This window comes from Terrapene carolina, unplaced genomic scaffold, assembly GCF_002925995.2.
Source record: "Terrapene carolina triunguis isolate 2854851 unplaced genomic scaffold, T_m_triunguis-2.0 Scaffold231, whole genome shotgun sequence".
NCBI lineage: Eukaryota > Metazoa > Chordata > Testudines > Emydidae > Terrapene > Terrapene triunguis.
In genome coordinates this window covers 14,412,683-14,434,040 of record NW_020664582.1, presented here as the reverse complement: position 1 = coordinate 14,434,040, position 21,358 = coordinate 14,412,683, and the positions used below count along the sequence as shown (strand labels likewise).

Here is a 21,358-nt window from a genome sequence, read left to right as displayed (position 1 = left end):
TTGAATAAGGACAAAGAGAAGAGCAATGCAAAGGGATGAGCTACCTAACCAATGTCCAGCTGGCTCTCGGACAGGTCACCATTTCCAAAGGAGTGTCATCACTGATCTTCGGAGCAGTGCTGAGTGGACGTGGTTCCAATACGTGTTCTACCAGGGTACCGTAACAACTGATAATATACAGGGATTCCACCACAAACTGTTTTGATTGATCTATGGGCAAGAAAACATCTATTATTACAACAGAATAGCAGAAACAGAAAATATCTACAATAGCAGTGGCTTTCCTAAATTAAAAAAAAAATTGCCCCTTTTTATAAATGTTCGTGGTTGACCATGTCAAATTAACATCATGAGGGGAGATTCTGGAGTGGTATGGGGAAGTAAAGCACAGAGCATGCTTCTTTCTTCCCTGACATTCACAAAGGACCAATTACCATATATGGCAACTAAGTGGGGCAGGTTCCCTGACTGCCTCCTAAGAATGGGGTGTATTTGGGTACCAAATCTATGTTTAGGTAGCTACTTCCGACAGGTACTTCACCCTAGAAATATGGAGCAGCTTCCAAAATGGCTGCAGGGCCACTCCTGAGTAGCACATCGGAGGCATCTCTGAACAGCATAGGATCACAAGTGACTTTGTGGTCATTACTTTATTATATAAAGTCATTGACTCATTTTGCAATTTTTATTTTCTTGTAAATTGGTCTTGTATCGTAATGGCACACTCCTGATGCCCTCAGTTTCCAATGACTTCCAGAAGTTTGACAGACACCATATATAGTTGCAAAGATAATTAATAAGTAAAAAGAACAGATACACAGTATTTGGCCAGGAGCTATTTTATAATGAGATAAACCAAAGCCAAGATAAATACAAAAAAAATCTAATCTAATTATTTTCTAATAAACAAACCTTTTTCTCTTTTTAGACCTGGATTGTTTGCAAACCAGGATCTTGATGAACCGAAGACTGCAGCAACACAAAACTCTCCTCCCACAGATTTACTAGGTGAAATCTGTGGAGCTGGTTTGGTTTTGCTTAAAATAAAAACAAAGTAAAATTAACACAAGATAATTCTCAAAGTTACATTTACTAGTGATCCAAGAGGGCCCTCACTCAACTTTCATTCCAAGTCCCAAGGCCCTGATTTTCTGAATTACTGAGCACTTCCAGCTGCCACTAGTTTCAACTGAAATTGTAAGTGCTCACAGTTTCTGAAAATCAGGCCCCAAGTGTTTCTTAACTGCTGACCTTTACGAACAGGACTGTCTAATAATGCAGAATTGTTTAAGTTGTTTGAAAGATGCAGTATTGCATATCTGCAATCATCAGGAACAACTTCCAGATTGAATGCAAACATTTTTACACATCTTATAATCGAGTCTCTGGGGAAAGAAAGTCTAGATTCTGGGTCAATCACTTTAGTTGGCTTCCATTTTCTTGCATTTTTAAAGAGAAGACACTGACAAACAATCCTAACATGTTCTGCGGTGCAGAGCTATCTATGTTTGGTTTCAATTCCGCTGTGGGAGAAATGGGATGGGAGCAGGGAGACGAGAGGAAGGAACATGCAGTGGATACAAGGCAATGGAGACAACATGTACAATAATAATGCTATGTAAAAAACACTATTGCACAGAATGAAATTAAGAAATGCTGTCCTCTGGGACACCATAGAGTGCATGTAGCAGATCCAATGGTATGTAATTAGGTTCAGTGACAATACCATTCAACATTTTTTCTTCTTGTATCCTTTAAAAAACATGTGTTTTTATCATTTTGCCTGGGTGAAATTGATCAAAGGCCAATCTAAACCAGGAATCTGGAAATTAATTAAGACCCCCCAACACTGGAGGATTATGTTCGGTTTTACATGCATTCAGAATCATTTTCGGAGCAATGTTCATTTCCTCAGTTAATTTAACCACAAAATAAAAGGGCTGCCTGAGATGCTATTTTCCCTTTACCACAGTCCTAGCATTCTCCTTCCCCACAATCCCAGTCTCCCTTCTCCCTCATCTGTCTGTTTCATCCCTCTCTCTACTTCTGTTTCTCTCATATGCCTTTGCATTGCCGCCTTCCCCCCTTTGCTTATTTTCTTTGCTGGCTTTGTTGCGCCACAAAACACCATCCTTCCCGTAAGCGCTGAATTTATCATATTCTCTGTTCTCATTCCTCTGAATTTTTGAACGATGTGATCTTCAACCCCAAAGGTATAAGCAAGACCCTATTTTTATTGCATTATCATGGACTCAAGTGGCAGAAAACCAAACAGAAAAACAACGGATAATAAAACAACCCTAGTCTGGTGTGTAATTATAAAGGTACTTGCGTCGTTCATATTAGTCAGCATTTTTTTTTATTATTAACCGCTTATAAGTTGGTGATGTGGCTCAGCAGAAATGAATCAGCAGTAACCAGCAAGGATTTATTTCAACAGAAGCAAATTTTTAATCAACATAATTAAAAAATCAAGTTACCATAAGCAAAAGCATATATAACAAGAAGGATTCCTTGAGCTGGGCTTCAAACAGCCTTCTCTGCCCCTGCATGGATCGGCTCTACCCTCCCAAAGGCATTCTCATCCTCCCATATCTCCACTAGTCTTGTTTAAAACTCGATCCTGCTCCCCTTGAGGTCAATGGCAAAATGCTCACTGACATCAATAGAGAAGGATCAAGCCCTTACAGCCCTTCCTGGGTGCACAGTGAAACTGGAGTGTGATGGGAAATGAAGTAGTGTCCCTGGAGAGTGTCATGCCATTATTTCCAAGCATTTAAAATTCAGCTGGGGGAGGGAAGGGTGGACGGGGGGAGGGAAAAAGTGCCTTCAACAAGAACTCATCCAAGGAGTGAATATTTTTTCTAGAACATTGAGGGAAATCGGCTTTGTCATTTTCAAGATTGAGAGAAAAGATTAATAGTTTGCAATGATACTGCATTTTCAGGCAAAGATTTCAAAGGACTTTATAGACAACAGTAATATACCTCCCAACACCCCCGGGAGACTGTATTATGCCTGTTTTAGAGATGGGTCAACTGAGGCACAGAGAGGTTAAGCTGCTTGCTGCAGGTCACACACACACAACGAGTCTGTGGTCACATAGGAGAATGTTTTGTTTTGAAAAACCTCTCAAAAGACTCTTCATTACACTGACTTAGGGCCTGTGCCAAAGCCACAAAAGTCATTGGAAAGACTCCCAGGGACTTCTGTGGGTTTCTGATCAGGCCCCTGCCTCTCTTGCATCTGTGAAAGACCAGAATGCCCCAAAAGAGCAATTACAATGTATTGTATCAATAACCCGATTACTGATCTACCACATAGCACCTGATATATCAGATTGTTACAACTCTAATTACAGACTACTGGGTCAGAAATCTGTGTTCTAAAAAGTTCCCAGCTATAGATTGTTAAACTGCCTTGTTTCCAAAGGAACTATCACAATTTACATTAAAATATTAGAACTGGCATTGAAATATTAAAATGTTTGCTAGATTTTATGATACTTTTTTTTTAAAAATAGCTTATAAAAGCAAGATTTTCTACCATTTCTATAACAAACAATGTATCAATCACTACTTTTTAGTTCCTTAACTTCCAATGAAAAGGTATCAATAGATTATTAACACATTATGAGTGTCTCTTGCAGAAATGGAAGTAGAAGCTTAAATGTATGCACATATGAATATTGCTATTTATTAAAATACACCTCAATCAATACGTGATTGTATTTCATATAGAAACAGGCGAGTCTGGTAGGACAGTAACTTGCATATGACTGGTTGCATATGAAGCAAAAATTGAGTGTGAGTATGATCGAGATGTATTAATTTCTTCTGTCACCAGTTTTGCAGATAATTGTGAATATTTTAATAGTAAAAACTTAGAACAACAAAAATATTTGGGGGGGGAACATATGCATGAAAAGACAGGAAAAGAGGAAAATATACTCTGGGTCAAATTCTGCTCTCAGTTACACTGGTGTAACTCTTGGAATAACTTAATTGGCTTCAATAGAGTTTTATGAATTTACAGCAGTGTAACTGGTCTTCTAATCACAAAAAATGAAAATCTCTATAGGGGGTTTTTCCACCCCAACTGCCAAAGAATTATGCTTGTCCAAAAACAAATATAAGCGCATTTAAAGGAAATGATATAAACTACATTATATTTACACCATATCTTCACAACATATATCTTTCAAGGCATGCTTTTAAGTGTTGGTTTTCAGTGCCAAAACATTTTCTGTTCAAGAATAATGTTTTGTAGACAGAAAGTGGAGACCTTGTAAAACATGGTTCTCATGTGGTTAAACTTAGTACTGTTAAAAAAAAGTTGTGTATTATATTTGGTTTAGACATATTTCTGAACAAATTATAATGATGTCAACAAATCCATACTGGAAAGTTTTATAACACTGGAATCTTTAATGTTAACCCCCGTCTTAATTTACCCGAGAGTTTTCTTTAATACATTCCCAAACTACTTTCCCTTAAAGGACTTCTAGAATTCAGTGGTTTTCAAAACTGATATGTAATGTATATTCATGTAATTGTGAATTTTTTTAACATCTTCTTGGAAACTATAAATCCTAATTATTATGTGTACGTGATCAACTTTTCAAGCTTCATAAATGATAACAAAACAAGAATGGTGACGATAGGTGGTGACTAACTTGTTTCTACTGTGAACTCCTGCTCTTTTGCTCCCCCTTAACCTGTCGACACCTCATAAATTTCTTTGAGTACTGAAATTATAAGCCAATTGGCATCACGTTAAAAAAATAAATTTAAATGAATATTTAAAGTATAATAACTTTCAGCACCTTAAACCATCATTTTTATTACAAGGGATATGATGCAACAAGATAAAGCTAAAAAAAGAATCAATCAGTTTATAAAACAAGATGGGAAACTAATGAATATAAAGTATACATTGTCCTTATTTTCAATGTGTCACCTTGACAGATGATTGCACTATATTTAACAGATACCAAAAAGATCAAAGATCCTATTTTTCTAGGTCTGGGTCTTTTTGAACTACTGTACATGGACCAGCAAGGCGAAAAGACACGACTAATAACAATGGGACCCATAACCCCCCTCCTGTGGGCCAATCTGCAGGAAAGGACAAAAAGGTGGAGGACATCTCTTAGAGGTTCTCTCTGATGGAGACTTCTTCCTAATTATTTCGTTAGTGGTGTTGGGGAGTTTTCTCACCTGCCCCTCCAAATGAACAGGCTGTAGGCCCAACTCACAAACCCTATAGATCCCTGGGATCTACAAGAGACCAGGGCCATCTACCTTCATCCACACTGGTCCTGGGCCCCCCACACCACTTCACCATGCTCTGGCTCCAATGGAGCCACTCTCACAGCCAGCAGCAGGGTGGGGTAAGGCCCTATGGAAATGGAATACTGACTCTGGATGCTTTTTATTTTCATCTTGAGCTCTGCAGCAAGCAGGAGGAGGGGTATGGAGGTGGGGACCAGTGAGATAATGCATGTCCTCCGGCCTGCACCTCTTACCACACAAATCCCTTCTTAGGTCTGGCCTCAGGTCTGGGGGAAGACACTGCCTTTATGCATGGGAGGGAGATGCATGTGAATAGGATCCCCTCTGCATGTGGATCTCAGGAGCACAATTTAGCACAATAATAAAACTTCACCCTGCTTTAACTCTAATGCAAGTTTGTCTGAATTAGTAGTGAAAGACAGGACCCTATATACCACATCTTCGAGTGCTCTACAAGCACTGGGCCTGCTCTTACTCCAATTGAAAACAGCAGCAAATCTCCTATTAAAAGCCAAATTTGTCCTACAGAGAAGCAAAGAAATGCCAGCAATTTTTTTCTGAAACAGCGACCAAGCTGGGTACAGAACACAAGAATTCCTGTCCCCTGTCCAATGTGCTAACCACTAGGAAACAATGCCTTAAATAATTTCTTATTACACTTAGTAGAAGATTAAAATTGAAAATGTTCATGAGTTCACCAGTTAAAATGTCAAAAAAAATTAAGCCCCTACTTTCTGAGTAGTATCAAAGCTGCACAATAAATATTTAATTTCCCCATACATGTAGGTCCTGATTCGGGGGAGCAGTTAAGCATACACTTAAATCTCTCTCTATTCAGGACAGAACTTAAGTCCCATTGACTTCAATTTAAAGTTAAACACATGCTAGTGACCGTCCTGCACCTTTAAGATGGAGTGACCTGGAGGGGAAAAGAGGGGGAGCTGGTAAAAGCCCCCCGGGTAATTACGGAATAAACATGGGGGTACCTGCACTGTACATTTTTATCTGCCAGGTGGTCCCAGACATCTAATAATAAAGTGCGGCCTGATTAAACCCATGTCAAATGTCTCCTGTCCTTCTTTTGGCATAGCCAGAAAAGGTGCTGTCCTCAAATAGTAACGCTTTCCTGAGTCTGAATGTTCCTGAATGACAACCTATATCTTATTTAAACGCATGTAAGGTTTGTGCATGTTCTGGGAAAAATTAGAAGAGCAATTGCTTTAGAAAAGGACTTAAAGAGAAAGCAGTTGATAAACAAGAGAAAGGCCCCATTTCCTCAGATCTTGCAAAGAAGAGACTTTGAGAAATAAAATGTAGGCTTTTTTCATGCCTACAGTATAACAGGAAAAATGATTATTTTAGAAATTAAAGATAATTGCTGATTGTTGTAACAAATCCTTAGGCTTAACTTCTACAAATGTCTTTTTTGTTGCATCACAGTAAAAGTGTTTATAAAAGGATCATAGCAGTGATACTAATTTAAACATTCTGAATTTTGATTTTGTTTTGTTGTATGAGATTTAAGGTAAATTATAAGTAGTAAAATATTTTTTTTATCTAAGCAGACAATTATACAGTACCAAAAACAGGCATACAGGGTTTCTCAAAAAGCTACATCTGTCTGAAAAATAAATTTTACCCTTTTAAATATGAGTCTTAAAATTGTGGTTTCATAAATGAAATAGTTACATGAAATTCTTTTAAAATCCATTTTAAAAAGCAAAAAAAGGTAAGACATTCATATTGCATTATTGTATGTTTTTAGCTTCAATCTAGGAGATTAAAATCTACTAATTAGGTAAAAAAGATAATTTACATACATATGATATAATAGAACTGATCTACAGTTTACACTGTATTTGAGTTAATTAGTCTCATTCTACCTGTTTAGAATTATGTTACCATAGAATAAGTTTTCATGTTTGTTGCATTAACAAAGACACCAACTGACAATTATTATCTGCAACCTACAAACTGGTGAACAACTGAAATCTCTAAAAGGTTAATGTATTTTAATTTTGAAGGAAAAAGTTATATCAACAATAAATTAGTAAACAAACTGGTAAATAATGTCTTTCAAAGTACCGGCAGGAAAATAGTGCATGAAATTTACAGTTACATTTGCAAGAATACTCAAAAATTGTCTCTCTCAATCAAAACAAATATTAAATTTGTTAAATTATAAATGTTGTAAATAAATTACAGTAGTTTATAGTGTTTTGCCTAAAAACAAGTAAATAAAGACATGATCCCAGTTTCCATTTCATGGAGCAAAGAAGAAAAACTACTCCAAAAATATTTACAGGCCCTTAAATTCAACAGACAATAAATTGTCAAATCTTTGCTCATTTTGCTGACATAATTTGAAGTCTCATTAAGATTTTAATGGAAACAACATGCCCTACATCTTTTTCATTCCCTGCCCCCAAGTGTATTTTTTTGTCCCACTGTCTGTGTAGGCAAGTAAAGACTATTTTCTTGTGCGCCAACACTGGCATCAAACAGACCACAAAAGAGTCTTGTAAAAGACAAGCAATGATTTTAAAGTCTATTATATTTCATATATTCCTCTCTTTAATCTAGGTCTTTTAATCTTGTTTCACTCTAAAATCATTTCTGGTTGACAAGTGTCTATGACTGTCTTTGTTGAAGCCAGGGGAGCCTGCTTTATGAATCTAGGCTACTGATGCATCCATTTATTAGATAATCCACCTTCAAAACTTTTTGTCTGATGCCTGTATAGTTAATAGGGAAAAACTATCAGATGGAATGCTCAACTACATGGAAAACTACATTTACAAATGAATCTTAGGAAGATAATTTCAGTATGTATGCAAAAACACAGGTTATTTTACCCAAAAGGGCCTATCTTGAACTCTCCAGTACTTTGAGTTATTATTTCTTGTAATATCTGCAGCACAAATGCTTTCATAATTCATTTATATTTTAAAAACTATTTTGATGCTACAGTATAGACACTAGTATAACCCTCACATAGTAACTATCCCCAATATAAGGAAATTCCACGTTATTTCCTTTTGTTCTTGGCCCTTATTTAATAGAAATTGGTGCCCCATTATTCTTGTATTTGAGCTAGTTCAAATATCCCTTTCAGTATCTATCCTTTCCATTCGCTTAAGAATGCTGTAGACTGTGAGGTTCTTAAGCCCCATTTTTCCACAGAATATAGATTGAGGGATAATATTCTGATCTGGATGTAACAGGGATATATGTGAACAATTCTCATTAGTGGTAATGAGAGCTGCATATATAAATCACTACACACTTACAGTACGTAGTCCCCAATAGCTTTTGAAATCTTCTGCCTAAAATCCGCACACCCCCATATCATTCTAGTTATCTAAATCTGTACCGGCCTGATCATACTCTTTTTAGAATAAAGTAACTAGGAGAGTACACAATACTGCAAGTGCGGCTGCACCAGTCTCTTGCACAGAATAACTTCTTATGATTACTTTTAATGCTTCCATGCCTGTACAGTATTTTATAAGCTGGTTGTGGCAATATGCTGCAATGTTAAATGTTTAAAACATTTTATTACAAAAATGTGCTGACTATTAAGAAACAACATGTCTTCTGACATGGTGATAAGAACTTTGGAATGTCTGTTTATTTACTGTTCTTAAAAATGTTTCATCATTTAAAGTGGTTTCCTGAGTGGGAAATGGTTAGTCATTATAATATTATTATTTCATTTCTCTTAGTTTAGTATTTTATTATTACCTAATTTGATGTACTACAGAGAAACCTATAGTAGCTGGTGTCTTCTGTCCATAAGCAAGGAAAGTGTTTCGACACTACACTGTGTGAAGTGTGTGTGTGTGTGTGTATATTAGAGAGAGAGAGAGATTATGTTTTTAGAACAGATATTGTATTCACCTTTGCCCATCTGGATTATTTTTAATCTTTTCTAACATCTCGGCTACTTTAAAAACTAAATTTCCCTACTTCAAATATTAATTAAAATGTCAACTTTAAAATATTAAATATCATGAGAGAAACACAGTGCACGTATTTGTTTCTTGAACACTTGATGGCGAATATTTATCCATAGTTTAAAAGTAGGTGATAAGTATACAGTGCTTCCACCTATGGATCAGCCCATGCAGTAAAAAAAACAATTTGAATGTAAAGTTATTTTCAGTGATAACACCAAATGAATTATAGGCATGCTGGGATTGAACTCAGAACTCACCAAGGAGCTTTTATGGAAAAACATCCTGCTCCAAACAGGTAAGGTCTTCATGTAAAGGGGAAAAATGCACAAAAATTAGATGAAAACTCATTATCGACAAGTACAGTGTATATCATGCTATTAAGATTTAAGATAAAGGTAAATAAAATAATTTTCATAACTGTTTCAAGGCCCCTGAAGGTATGCTGAACTCTAATGTAACAAACATGCTGATGAGGACCACACCCTCCAAACACTTACTCATGTGAGTAGCCCCACTGACATCAATGCGATTACCCATGGAGGCAAGTGTTTACAGGATCAGGCCCTTCATGCAGTAACTGCTGTAAATATAGCATCCACATGCTGCTATCGCTTTTAATATGGACAGATTTTGAAAAGTTAGACATTTCGTTTTTGAAATGCTCCGGCAATGCCTTGTAAGAGGCACTACAGAGGAAACACAGAGCTGAGGGCCTTAAAACAACGTTCAAGTCAACATTAATAATCAGATGAACGAAGTAAATTAGCATCAACGGCAGCAGATGTGTGGGTGTTTGTCATTAAATGTTTAAAATCTGACAACGAGAGTCGAAAAAAATAATTGCCAGAAAGAGATCAGTCCGATAATAAATAAACTTCAGGTAGAACAACCATCTTTTAGGGAAGTTCTCCCCCCTCCCTCTTCCCCATTTTAAAAACACAATCCTGGAAATTAAAATGCATAACAGTGGCATGACACGCTAGTCTTTTTTCCTTACAAGCTAGTTTGGAATGCAGCAAAGAAAAGAAACACTAATTTTAAATGCAACATCCGATATAAAATCTAATACTGATGCACAATTTAATATGTTTGGCCACTTATTAAAATTCTCTCTACAGCACAAAATCAGTTTTAAAAACTATTTTCTATAATGTACAGTATAGTTTTTAAAACCAAGCCCCACCACTACCAATTTTTTAATCAGTTTGTTTGTTTTAAATCATCCTGGCATAAGCCATAATCATACTGACATTTGTATACAGTGTATATATATATATATATCCTCACTGAATGTTCCATTCTATGCATCCGATGAAGTGGGCTGTAGCCCACGAAAGCTTATGCTCAAATAAATGTGTTAGTCTCTAAGGTGCCACAAGTACTCCTGTTCTTTTTGCGGATACAGACTAACACGGCTACCACTCTGAAACCACATTAAAGGTATTACAAGCTCTGCAGCTTTATCATGTATAGTAACGTCTCTTTTAATTAAATTGTTTTCATACACATGCCTACTGGGGTCCCAGTTCTGCATCAAGGTTCACTAGGGTGGAACCATCAGCCCTTCAGGAAATGCCTAGCCATTCTAGAATAGTGCTAGAACCCTGTTTAATTGGATGAACTGACTTCTAACACAGACAGCGAGTTATTGTCCCAAAAACCACTCCAAGGATTCATCAACAGATTAACAAAGTGGTGCTGCACTTAAGAAACCTTTGACAAAAAACAGAACTCTCCATTATTCTGCACAACCCATTACCAACATACTCAAGAGCCAAGGATCTGCCTGGCCTAAATCTGTAGAGCCATTAGCTAGTGGTCTAATCATGAGACTAGGAGCTGGGAATTTCTGAGTTGTAATCCTGGCTGAGTCCTACCTAAAGCAAAGCAGTTTACCTCTCTGCCTCAGTTTTTCCATTGGTAAAAACAGGGAAAATAATACTTACCTAAGATCACAAGGACACTGAAAGAATTAAGTATTTGTTTGAAAATTCTATAAATTATTATTACATTGAACAAGTTACCATGAGATCTTTTTTTAATCACAAAAATTACCACTGTCTTTTTCAAAAATAAACTAAGTGACCAACACAGATTTAACTCAAACCGCACATTTTCAGTATAGATTAGATTTCTTGTAGCACAGAAAAACTGCAGTTACATTTAACAAAACAGCTTACATTCATAATACAAAGTCTGTATACATGTCAGATAGCACAGCAGTAACCCCTTTTTGTTCCGCGGTTCCCTGCTTTCCTTAATTTACAATTCATTTCTGTGATCTTTTACACAAGCAACTGAACATGTTTTACAATTTGCTTCACACAGCATGGTTGGTTTGTTAATAAAAAAAGACAATGTACAAATTACAAGATAACCCATCCTTGAATTGACAGCACCAGATGGCTATGCTGGGTGACAATAACACAGCAATGTCAAGGCGGGGGGAAAAAAAGCCACTGAAGTTCTATGTTGCAGTGGCTCGAATGCCAAGTGCACATAAGAGAGTATATTGGGAATTGTCTCCCAAAGGAAAAAATATTAAATGACGGTGATTATGATTCAAAATTCAAACCGTATTTTTTATTTTTTCACCTGGTTTTCAATCTGATCATGAGTTTTAAGAAATCCAAAACTTATTTGATTTTACTGCTTTAGCACGTTTTTTAAAAATATGTAACTATTCAAGATCTTAATAAATTCAACAATATCTACTTACCCTAACCTCCCATTACTATCAGGTTTCCCTGATATTTCATAAAGAAATTGTGACATTTGGGCAAAATGAGGGATAAATCACAATACTTCAAACAAATTACAAAGAGCTAGAGCTGCTTCTTTATTACCAAAGTTTAGTATACTAATTCTAATTCTTCAGATGATACATAACCATGTTTGAAAAATGTGACCAAAATAGAAAGTTTTCAATAAACGTACAGGCACACTAATCATTGTCTTTCTAAGCTTTTACTTGGATTTAGTTTTAATGCATACTTGATTTTTTTTTCAGTTGTTGTTGCCTACGTAATTGGATCATGATATTGCTCTTCTTATTTTTGTTTGCATCACTAATCGGACCTGGGATAAATTAAGCTCTTCTGAGTCAAAACACATCAAACGGATATCAATGATTTTCTGAACAAATAGTACAGGAGATGGGAAACATTAAAATGATAAAATCTCAGCCCGTTTCAACATCAGAGACTTTATCTACATTTCCCTCTCCTTATTTTATATAATAAAAAAAAGCGGGAGGAGGGGAAATGGATAAAGTTTCACATATATGAACTCAAACCTTTCAAAGAGGAAAAATCAGATTTGTTCCTGTAAGGAGCACTGTAAGGCTTTGTTTTGGCAAGAGACTACTACAGAAATTGACATATGGGGGTTTCAGTGTAGCTATGTTATATTTGTGACTGAAGTACGATACCAACATAAATGACCATCCCTTGAGAAATTTAAAATAAATGCTGCTGTCAAAGGAGCAAACATTTACAAGAATTTTCCTTTGTAGCAATTATTTTATCATTTATTTCTTCTTCTCTGTTACAGTTCATCTATTTTACCACATTCGTATGAACTGGAAACTAAATAAAATTCACTCCACTGAAACAGGATGTACTTATAATAGGTCAACTGCAAACACAAAGCTTTCCTCCAATTAATACATTCAAGTGCTGTCTTTTTTTTAAATGGTCCCAAGACAGTCAGATTGTCTAGTTTTCTATTGTTTCTCTCAGGAAATAAATCATTTGTCCCTCCATAGAAACCTCCCTTTTAGGATTTATAAGCGCTTTGCAAAAAAAATGAATGAATTAGGGCACACCACACTTTTCCAAGGGAAATCAGTATTATTCTTCCTATCTGTTAATGGGGATACTGACACACAGTGGTTCAGTGACTGTCCCAAAGACACAGTGGAAATCTGTGGTGGAGCCTACATCTCCCAGCCCCCATGCCCAGGCTTTAACTACAAGATCGTCCTTCTTTCTTGAAAGTGTAGAGAGTCCCTTTAGGGAATCTTTTGTGGTGTTAAAGTGTTGATAGGACAAACTGCAGGAAAGCGAGTCAAGAGGCTTATTAAAAAATTGGGGGTAAGAGTGAAGTGCCAAATGGAGACGGCAGAATAGACAGTTTAAGAGAAAGTGGCGGGGGAATGAAAAAGTCAAGGGAAGACGCACAGGAAGGAAACCAAAGAAAGAACAGTCCTGGGAAACAAGAGATGCCATTTTTCTTGGTCTTCAACCCTAGGGGTGTAACCTGCATTCAAAAGAAAGGAGCTTAATAAGTGGTCAGAAAATGTTCTGAGTTTTGCAGGTTTACTTGACAAAAAAAGCTCCAGTGAGAAACACCGTGATGACGCAACTCCTGATTCTTATATTTCATTCCCATGTGGCTAACTCTGGACTCATTCTGAAAGTTTACTCCTCTCTGGTTGCCAAGAAAATAACATGTTGATTTGAGATCGATAATATTAAGGGCATTGATTAATCTTTTTGTATGAAAAAATATTTTGTTGTCCTGGGAAAAACTAGAACAAAAACAACCACTATTTGCTTGATGAATCCAGTTATAAATGCTGCTTAAGTATTCTAATGAAAGAAGCGCTTTTCAGATGCTAATAACTAAGAAAGCAGACAAATCTAAAACTAGGAGTTATCTGTTATTGTTTTAGTCTTACTTTTTCTTTCTGGAATTGTACCATAATAGATTTAAAATCTGATTTTTAAAAGCAACAGAAAGAACCAATTTTGATGACCACTGTATAGTAGTTGTAAAATCCAACTGATTTCAAGCACTTCCTCCCTCTCTGATCACTGCACAATCACAAGGTTAAGCAGCTGCGTCCAAAGACTGCCTTGTTTCCTTGAAGCACTGCTTAAAGGTGCTGACCACGTAGGTGTAAATACATCTGTCTTTTGCCATTTGTAGTAATACATGCCTCCTACACTTCTTAGAGCTAGGCAGATGGTCCCTGTCCTGTCTAAATATTACACCGTACAGACTTACATTGCTATGTGTTTCTAGAAATATGAGGGCAGATGTTAAATATGTCAAACACACGCTTTGCCCCCTGGAGGTTTAAGTTAAGGCTGCTGTCTCAGTTTGGCCATTTTAGGCATGCCAGGCTTCTTGGATCCTAGGCATTCCTCTTAAATCTCTGCTTTGTAAATACAGCTTTTCATGTTAATTTTGTGTACTTTCATCAAATATTTTGGACACAGAACAAAAGAAGGCAGCCATAAGCTTAGTATTACACATTTACACAGGATTTGCTGAATATTATCAGCCCATTCATGAAAATTGTACTTACATAGCTGGGGTCCTTTCCATGACCATTCCCCCCCCCCACACACACACACACATAAGCCTCATTGAATATTTTGTGCTCAATTCATTTTAAAAATTACATAAAATAATAGGATAGGGCAACGTTTGTGAATAGGAAATTTACATGTGGAAAAAGCCGAGCATGAACTAAACACTTAAGATAGGTACAGAATAATATGTAGAAATAAAATGCAAGATTTCAGTTATTTCTGCATTACTTGTACAAAATTTCAATGGCATCACCGTCACATTTTTTTTTTAATAAATGGCCTCAGAAAATGCAGCAAAAATTACCACTGAAAATCAAAGAAGTGGGGTCAACTACAACCACAAAGCTGACTTTTACCATCTTCCCCTTCTGTCACTCCAATCATGTTATTCCCCTCCTCACGTCTCCACTGGCTTCTTGTCTCCTTCAACCATCTCTCTTGCTCTCAGTTCCAACAGGGCCTATCACTGTGGTTCAAGCTCCCTGTGCTCATCTTCAAGAGTCTATGTGTCTGTGCCGAAACCTACATTCTCATATCCTCCTCCTCCCACTGTTGTGCTCCTCCTAGTCCTTTTGCTCAACTCCTCTCTGTCTCCTTCTCCCACCCCTGACTTAGAATCATAGAATATCAGGGTTGGAAGGGATCTCAGGAGATCATCTAGTCCAACCTCCTGCTCAAAGCAGGGCTGATCCCTAGACAGATTTTTGCCCCAGATCCCTAAATGGCCCACTCAAGGATTGAACTCACAACCCTGGGTTTAGCAGACCAATGCTCAAACCACTGAGATATCCCTCTACCTGTTCCTCTTTTGATGCACACGCCATGCCTTCCCCTCCTCCTGGTCATCAGTCTCTCTCCCTCCCTCCCTCTCCTCTTCCTGGCTCACTTTCTTTCCAGCATTCATCTCCACGCTCCATTTTCCTCCCTCATCTGTGATTATATTGCAAAAAAAACCACTTGCAAGGTATGCATGGAAGAAATAAACTACAGTTTTCCCTTGTCCCTGCTTCTCTGTTGTTCCACACGTTCTGTCTACAATTCTCTGCACAGTTCAGGGGCAAATCATCAGAGGTGCTGAGCACTTACAATTCCCACCAAAGTCAAGGAGTATCACAGGTGTTCAGCTTTTGCTCGGAACTCGGCACTAAGGCCTGACGAAACTCCCATTCACATCAATGCAGAACTGGGTGGTTAGATTATATGACCCTTAGGACCTTGTCAGGCATACCTGTAGAGCTATGTAAAGTATAATAATAAATACATTTTATAAAATATCCCAGACATCATATCAGAGAATGAGTAATTAACCAGAATAAAGGTCACAATCCTGAAATCCTTACTCTCTGCTTACTCAAGTAAAATTCCCATTGAAGGGCACTAAGGTGAAATTCGCCTGTCCCCATGTGAAATCTAGGTAATGTGGCTTTGAGCAGGGAACTAAGGGTGGCAAGATGGTACTTACTTGCCAGCCCCCAAACTCCATGAATAGGCTGTGAATAGGAAGGGAGTTGTGCTAGGGTATCCACATAAGCATGTTTCTCATACATATAGAAGTCTCAGTCAATAAGGGAATGACTGAGTCAAACTTTTAAAATAAAGCTCTACCTGTCGAACCTTCAGGATTTGAGCTTCTCCAGGAAGGAGGGGAAAAAAATGTATCATTGAGAGTTTATTCATGAACTGCAGAAACTGGAAGTTTTCAGACTTTTCCAGAGACAGATGGCTATTTAACCACACAAAATATCAACGGTCAGCTGATACTAGTCAATTTCAGGAGCAAATACCCCAAAATTTTAAAATCTGTGAAACCTGAACTTGCTTTGTGCCTCTTTGCTAAGTGTGCATTATATGGTTGGTTAATGTCCTATTTAATAATAAATAGATAAATAAATAAATAATAATAATAATGTACACTTATTTAGTAGTGCTTGTCATACCAGAGGATCCTAAAGTGCTTTATACACCATACATACAGAACTACTAAAATGTAGCTGACTCTTGGATGGATGGCGAAAATCAACAAGCGAATAGCATCCTGCAGAACAGTAAGTGGAAAGGGAAATTTTGATCAAGGACACGGGAGCAAACACATCTTTGAAAAATTCCACAGGCCCTTTAAGAGCTATGGAGAGGAGAACTTCAACATGTGGCAGCAGACATGCGTGTGCTTCAAACCCAAGTTTTAGCCTACTGTACTAAGTTAAACGATTGGGGTGAGGAGTGCTGCGGAGGTAGTCCACTGTACAGGGGTATTAATATCATTATCATTTGAATTACCATAGTGCCAAGGAGCCCTAGTCATGGACCAGTTTTCCACTGTGCTAGATGCTGTACAAACACAGGGAAAAAAAGACAGTTCCTTTGTAAGCACCCACGAGTGACCCCTGTGACTGATCAATGAAATCAGAAGGAAATCGGTCTAGTCCTCCTTACCTTAATACTAAGTGCATGGGATGTGTAAAAGCTGGTGAAAATGAGGAGGATTCTCAGGGTTCCGATGAGATGTGTTTTATATAAAAAAAATTACTCAAATCAATAGGGTACATAGACAGAATTAACCTGTCAGGAAAACATTAGAAACATAGATTTATGTGTATAGGATTTTTCTATATATGTATCTATAGTGTCGGAGAATAACAGAGTTCTCTGCTTCCACAACAGTCACCCCTGGTTTGCTGCCTTTCCATATGTGACAGACAACTACCACTATGGTTGAAGAATTTAGAAACCAAAAACATATTTAAAACAAGTTTTCTTTAAGGTGGAAACTATTCAAGAGCTCACCGTATATGATTCAACGTAGACCAAGACACATTTTATACTTGTTCCTTATGCATAATGTCTACTCATGTCAATGTAGAATATGTCCATGAAGTGGTTGCAAGAAAATGATCCATCAATCCAAACAAACAAACATTTATGCTTCTGAATTCTTAGACAGATCTGTTTTATGTATTTTTAATACTTATTCTTACTTTCTACCTAAGTTTTGTGCCACAGAATTATATGTATGCTGGAAACACAAAGCATAAATCAGAAAAGCATCACTAATCGCATGAATTAGTTCTATGAGTATTTTGTCGAACAACCACAAACAGTGTTAATAAGAAATGTCATGCAGATACACTTACCCTGTGCGTTTGGTGATGGTCCCTAAGGTCATTGGCTGTTTGATTTGTGCAAGAGGTACCACCACAGTCAAACTTGGAAGTGGCAAGAGTCGTGGGTTCCCAGGATTATTATTAGTGAAATTATTGTAAGTATCTTGGTTATTCAGTTTACCTTGAAGAGATGGAAAAAATTAAAAAAAATTATTACTGGAAATTTCCCCCCCGTTTATCATTTCTGATAACCATATAAAATTAACAGTTTTAAATATACAATAATAGACTTCTATTGATGAAGAAAAAGAAAAAATCTCTACGGAATTCATCTTAAAACGATAGAAAAATATACAGAAGCAGATAAAACAGCAATAAAAATATTTTTCATATCTAAGGAGATGAAGAAATTGTAGCCTATAGTAATAAAGTCAGCCATTCCAAAGTCCAATTGGAGAAGCAGATTCTGAATCCAAATTGTCTATGGAAAAGGTAAATACTCTAGAAAGGAATTTTTGTCCTGCAGTACCTCATACTGTGCTTTACATTGAGAAGTTCTGAAAAAAGAACATTTTTGCTGCCTCCATGAGTGAAAGTATGGTATCCTATAATAGCAACCTGCTGCACTGAAGAAAGGATAGAAAAATACATGCTACTTACATATAAAGAATAAAATGAAGGAAAGTTAAACTAAAATAAGAGAAAAATCAAGAGTTTATTGTAAAAAGAAAAACTTCACTGTCCTTCAAAACAAGAGAAATAAAATAGCCAAAATATAGCATTTAGAAAAGGGAAAGAATCCCTCCCTTCCCCCCCCCCCCAACTAAACTTATTTCAAATTACTAAGATAGAAGGTCTGTTTTGGACATATGCTTAGTTTAGATATGCTTTCCTACTTTCTGTATCATTCTGCAATGACAACCTTTCATTCTTCAGTTAGAAAAGGAAACTAGCTACAAATTTCATGGCCAACAGTGAAAGAAATGTAAAGAAACCAAAGAAAGAAAGAAAGAAATGAAACAAAAAGGGGCCAGTCTGTTTATAATAGAATCAAAAGTACTTTAAATAGACAAGCAACTGTGAATTAAAAGGTTTAGATCATTAACTTGTTTTTCTGTGTTCCTATAATGCTGTGAAATGCTGGCTTTGTCCTTAATCAAAAGGAAGCCATATTGGGAATTAAGTTCCTAAACAACTGATGCATTCTACATAGATATTATACAAATCCCAGGCCAAATCCATACAATCCTGACTGAAGTGCAGCCACCTTTTTTCAAGGAAGAATAACAGCAAAGAAAAGAGTTTCTCACAGGAAGCAGGCTGAAAAGCTATAATGGTACTTCAGATGGATTGAAGATAGGAAAAGGAAGGCGGAAAAATCTTAATGAATGTCTCATCTTCCTAAAGACACTCAATGCTTCCTTTACCCTCCTTTTAATACCATATAACCGTTAGCTTGGGGTTTTGTGTTTGTTTTTCTATCGAGTATGTAGAAAACTGTGTTTTAGGAAAGCACACAAACAAAAAAATGATGAAATTACAAAGTGTATTTTGTGTTAGGTATCCGGTCTGCGCATTATTCAATACATTTTAAGAGAAATGGCAGGGCTTTAATGAATAACCAGCCTATTGAATAGTCTCTGAGTACGGACTTCATTTAGAACTATAGAGATTTTCCTGAACTAACTTGGGGGTAGAGGGTAATAACAAGAAAGAAAGAAAGAAAAAAAACCCCTCGTTTAAATTAAGCCTGAGGCTTCAATTCTTTTCTCAAAAAAATCTTTGATTAGTTTCCTTGAAGATTCATTCTTGGTTCATGTGGAAAGAGTATAAAATAGTTTTCTGCATTTTTGTGTAATTAGTTACTATTATATGTCATCAAGCCCCTTTTAAAAAATGTGTTCCTCACTCTGTATTCAACATAAGCAGCAACATTCAACACAGAAAACAGTGATACCTAAAAAAGTGATTCCAAATATCTATACCTTGCTTTCTTTTTTCTGTTAGGAATATGATGAGTAATTGTAATGTTGCACTGATCAAGTTCTGAACCCCATCTGCCTGTTGCAACAGTAATTTGTATACAGTACATACAAGGAATCCGTAATTACTCAATGCACTCAAATCTCAGTACCATGCAGCAATTAATTAGCCTTCCAAACGCAAAGCTGCCACTGAATTCAATAGGATTTTTGAGTGCAGGAAAAGTGAGTAATCATAAATTAGATCTACGCTGAAAGATGCCGAGCTTCCTCAACTCCCATTAAAGTTGAGGGATCCTGTGGGGCAGGTGAGGACACTCAGCAGTTTGGAGGATTAGATCCTCTTTCAGGAATCTTAAAAATACCAATACACACACATGCACAGCAATTAGTCACTGTAACATTTGTATTTTACAGAGTGAAGGATCTAAGGAGTAGCGACGTTTTTCTGAGTTGTTTGATACATTATACTATACTTTACTTTTTTACACTAAGCATTTTTCTGGTGTCTTTAATGACAACCAAAGGAAGACAAGAAAAAAAGGAAAGAACAAAAATATATAAAGGGAAATAAAGATGCTTAAGAGATGATAAATTGGAACAAAATAGAATATTCCTTTCAACTTGTTTGCTTGTGTTCTGGGAATGCATTAAAGCAGCTTTTATTTATTTACTTTTTTTTAGGAGGACTGTACAAAGAATTGTTGCTGTAAATCCTACTTTAATTCCTGCCTAAATCATATTGCAGTCACTTTGCAGAAACTAAGACCTTACTCAATCAGAATTAACAAAGACACGATACTTGACTATATGAGGTTTGTTTTCAAGATTGTGACTTCTGACGCTTTAAACCATCTTGGAAAACCAATCCTATATGCATTCATTTCTGTTGTTTCTAACAAAGCACTTTGCCATTTGTGATATTTAATGAAAAACACTTTCACTTTAAAACGTCACCAATGTTATCATTTAAAACTGTGCTAGAGTTAAGGTGCTCTCATTTAACCTATTGCAGATACTCTACACAGAAAGAAAAGCATGCATTGCTTTCAGTTGAAAATTGCATTAAAAATAAATATAGGAACAGAATCAAAGTTTAACTAATTATTCACAAGCATTGCCTAGAGACTGCAAAAATCACTATCCTTTAAGGATGAAAGAGGTGTGTTACGAAGTAACTAGGTGTGGGTAAGAAGCAGGACGTTTAACTTGTTCATAATTTCTAGGGCAGAAATATCTTCTGAGTTCAGATATTTTAGTTTTAAAAATAAAGTTTTACTGCCTGAAAAGATACAAATTTAAATTAAAAATTAACCAACCCAGTCATCAAAACACTCAACGTTTCACAGCAGAAATGAAGTCGAGAGTAAAAGATCCAAACATAACAGATTCAACCATTTTAAACATCTAATCTGGCATCAAATACCTATCAATCTACACTTTCTTTTAAGCAAAATTTAGTTGCATAATTTTGAAAATACAGTCACCAACCATGGTGCAAATCAGAAATTAAAAACCAGAATGGTACAAAAGGGTTAAGAGAAAAATTTTAGTGACTTAGGAGTGAGCATTTTGCTTGATAATTTGACTTTTAAATAAGCTCTACTTAGTGCAGATGAATCAGGTTAGGAAAAATGCTACTTTATTTAGAAAGAGTAATAATAATAGTTTTCATTTGAATTATATTTAGATACTTTTAGT

At 36.4% G+C, this 21,358-nt stretch overlaps 1 protein-coding gene across 4 annotated transcripts in view; it reads right to left on the bottom strand.

Annotated features, from left to right (window-relative positions):
* Positions 1-21,358, bottom strand: part of BCAS3 (BCAS3 microtubule associated cell migration factor) — a 490,159-nt gene that overhangs the window by 285,537 nt on the left and 183,264 nt on the right. For 2 of the 4 annotated variants that reach the window (XM_024211255.1, XM_024211257.1), the window contains exons 15-18: positions 17,706-17,856; positions 9,511-9,555; positions 913-1,037; positions 45-210 (exon numbers count right to left, since the gene is read on the bottom strand). In XM_024211255.1, coding sequence (XP_024067023.1) covers positions 45-210; positions 913-1,037; positions 9,511-9,555; positions 17,706-17,856 — 487 coding nt within the window. The remainder of the gene's footprint in view (positions 1-44; positions 211-912; positions 1,038-9,510; positions 9,556-17,705; positions 17,857-21,358) is intronic. The other 2 variants (XM_024211256.1, XM_024211258.1) reach the window with 1 other exon arrangement.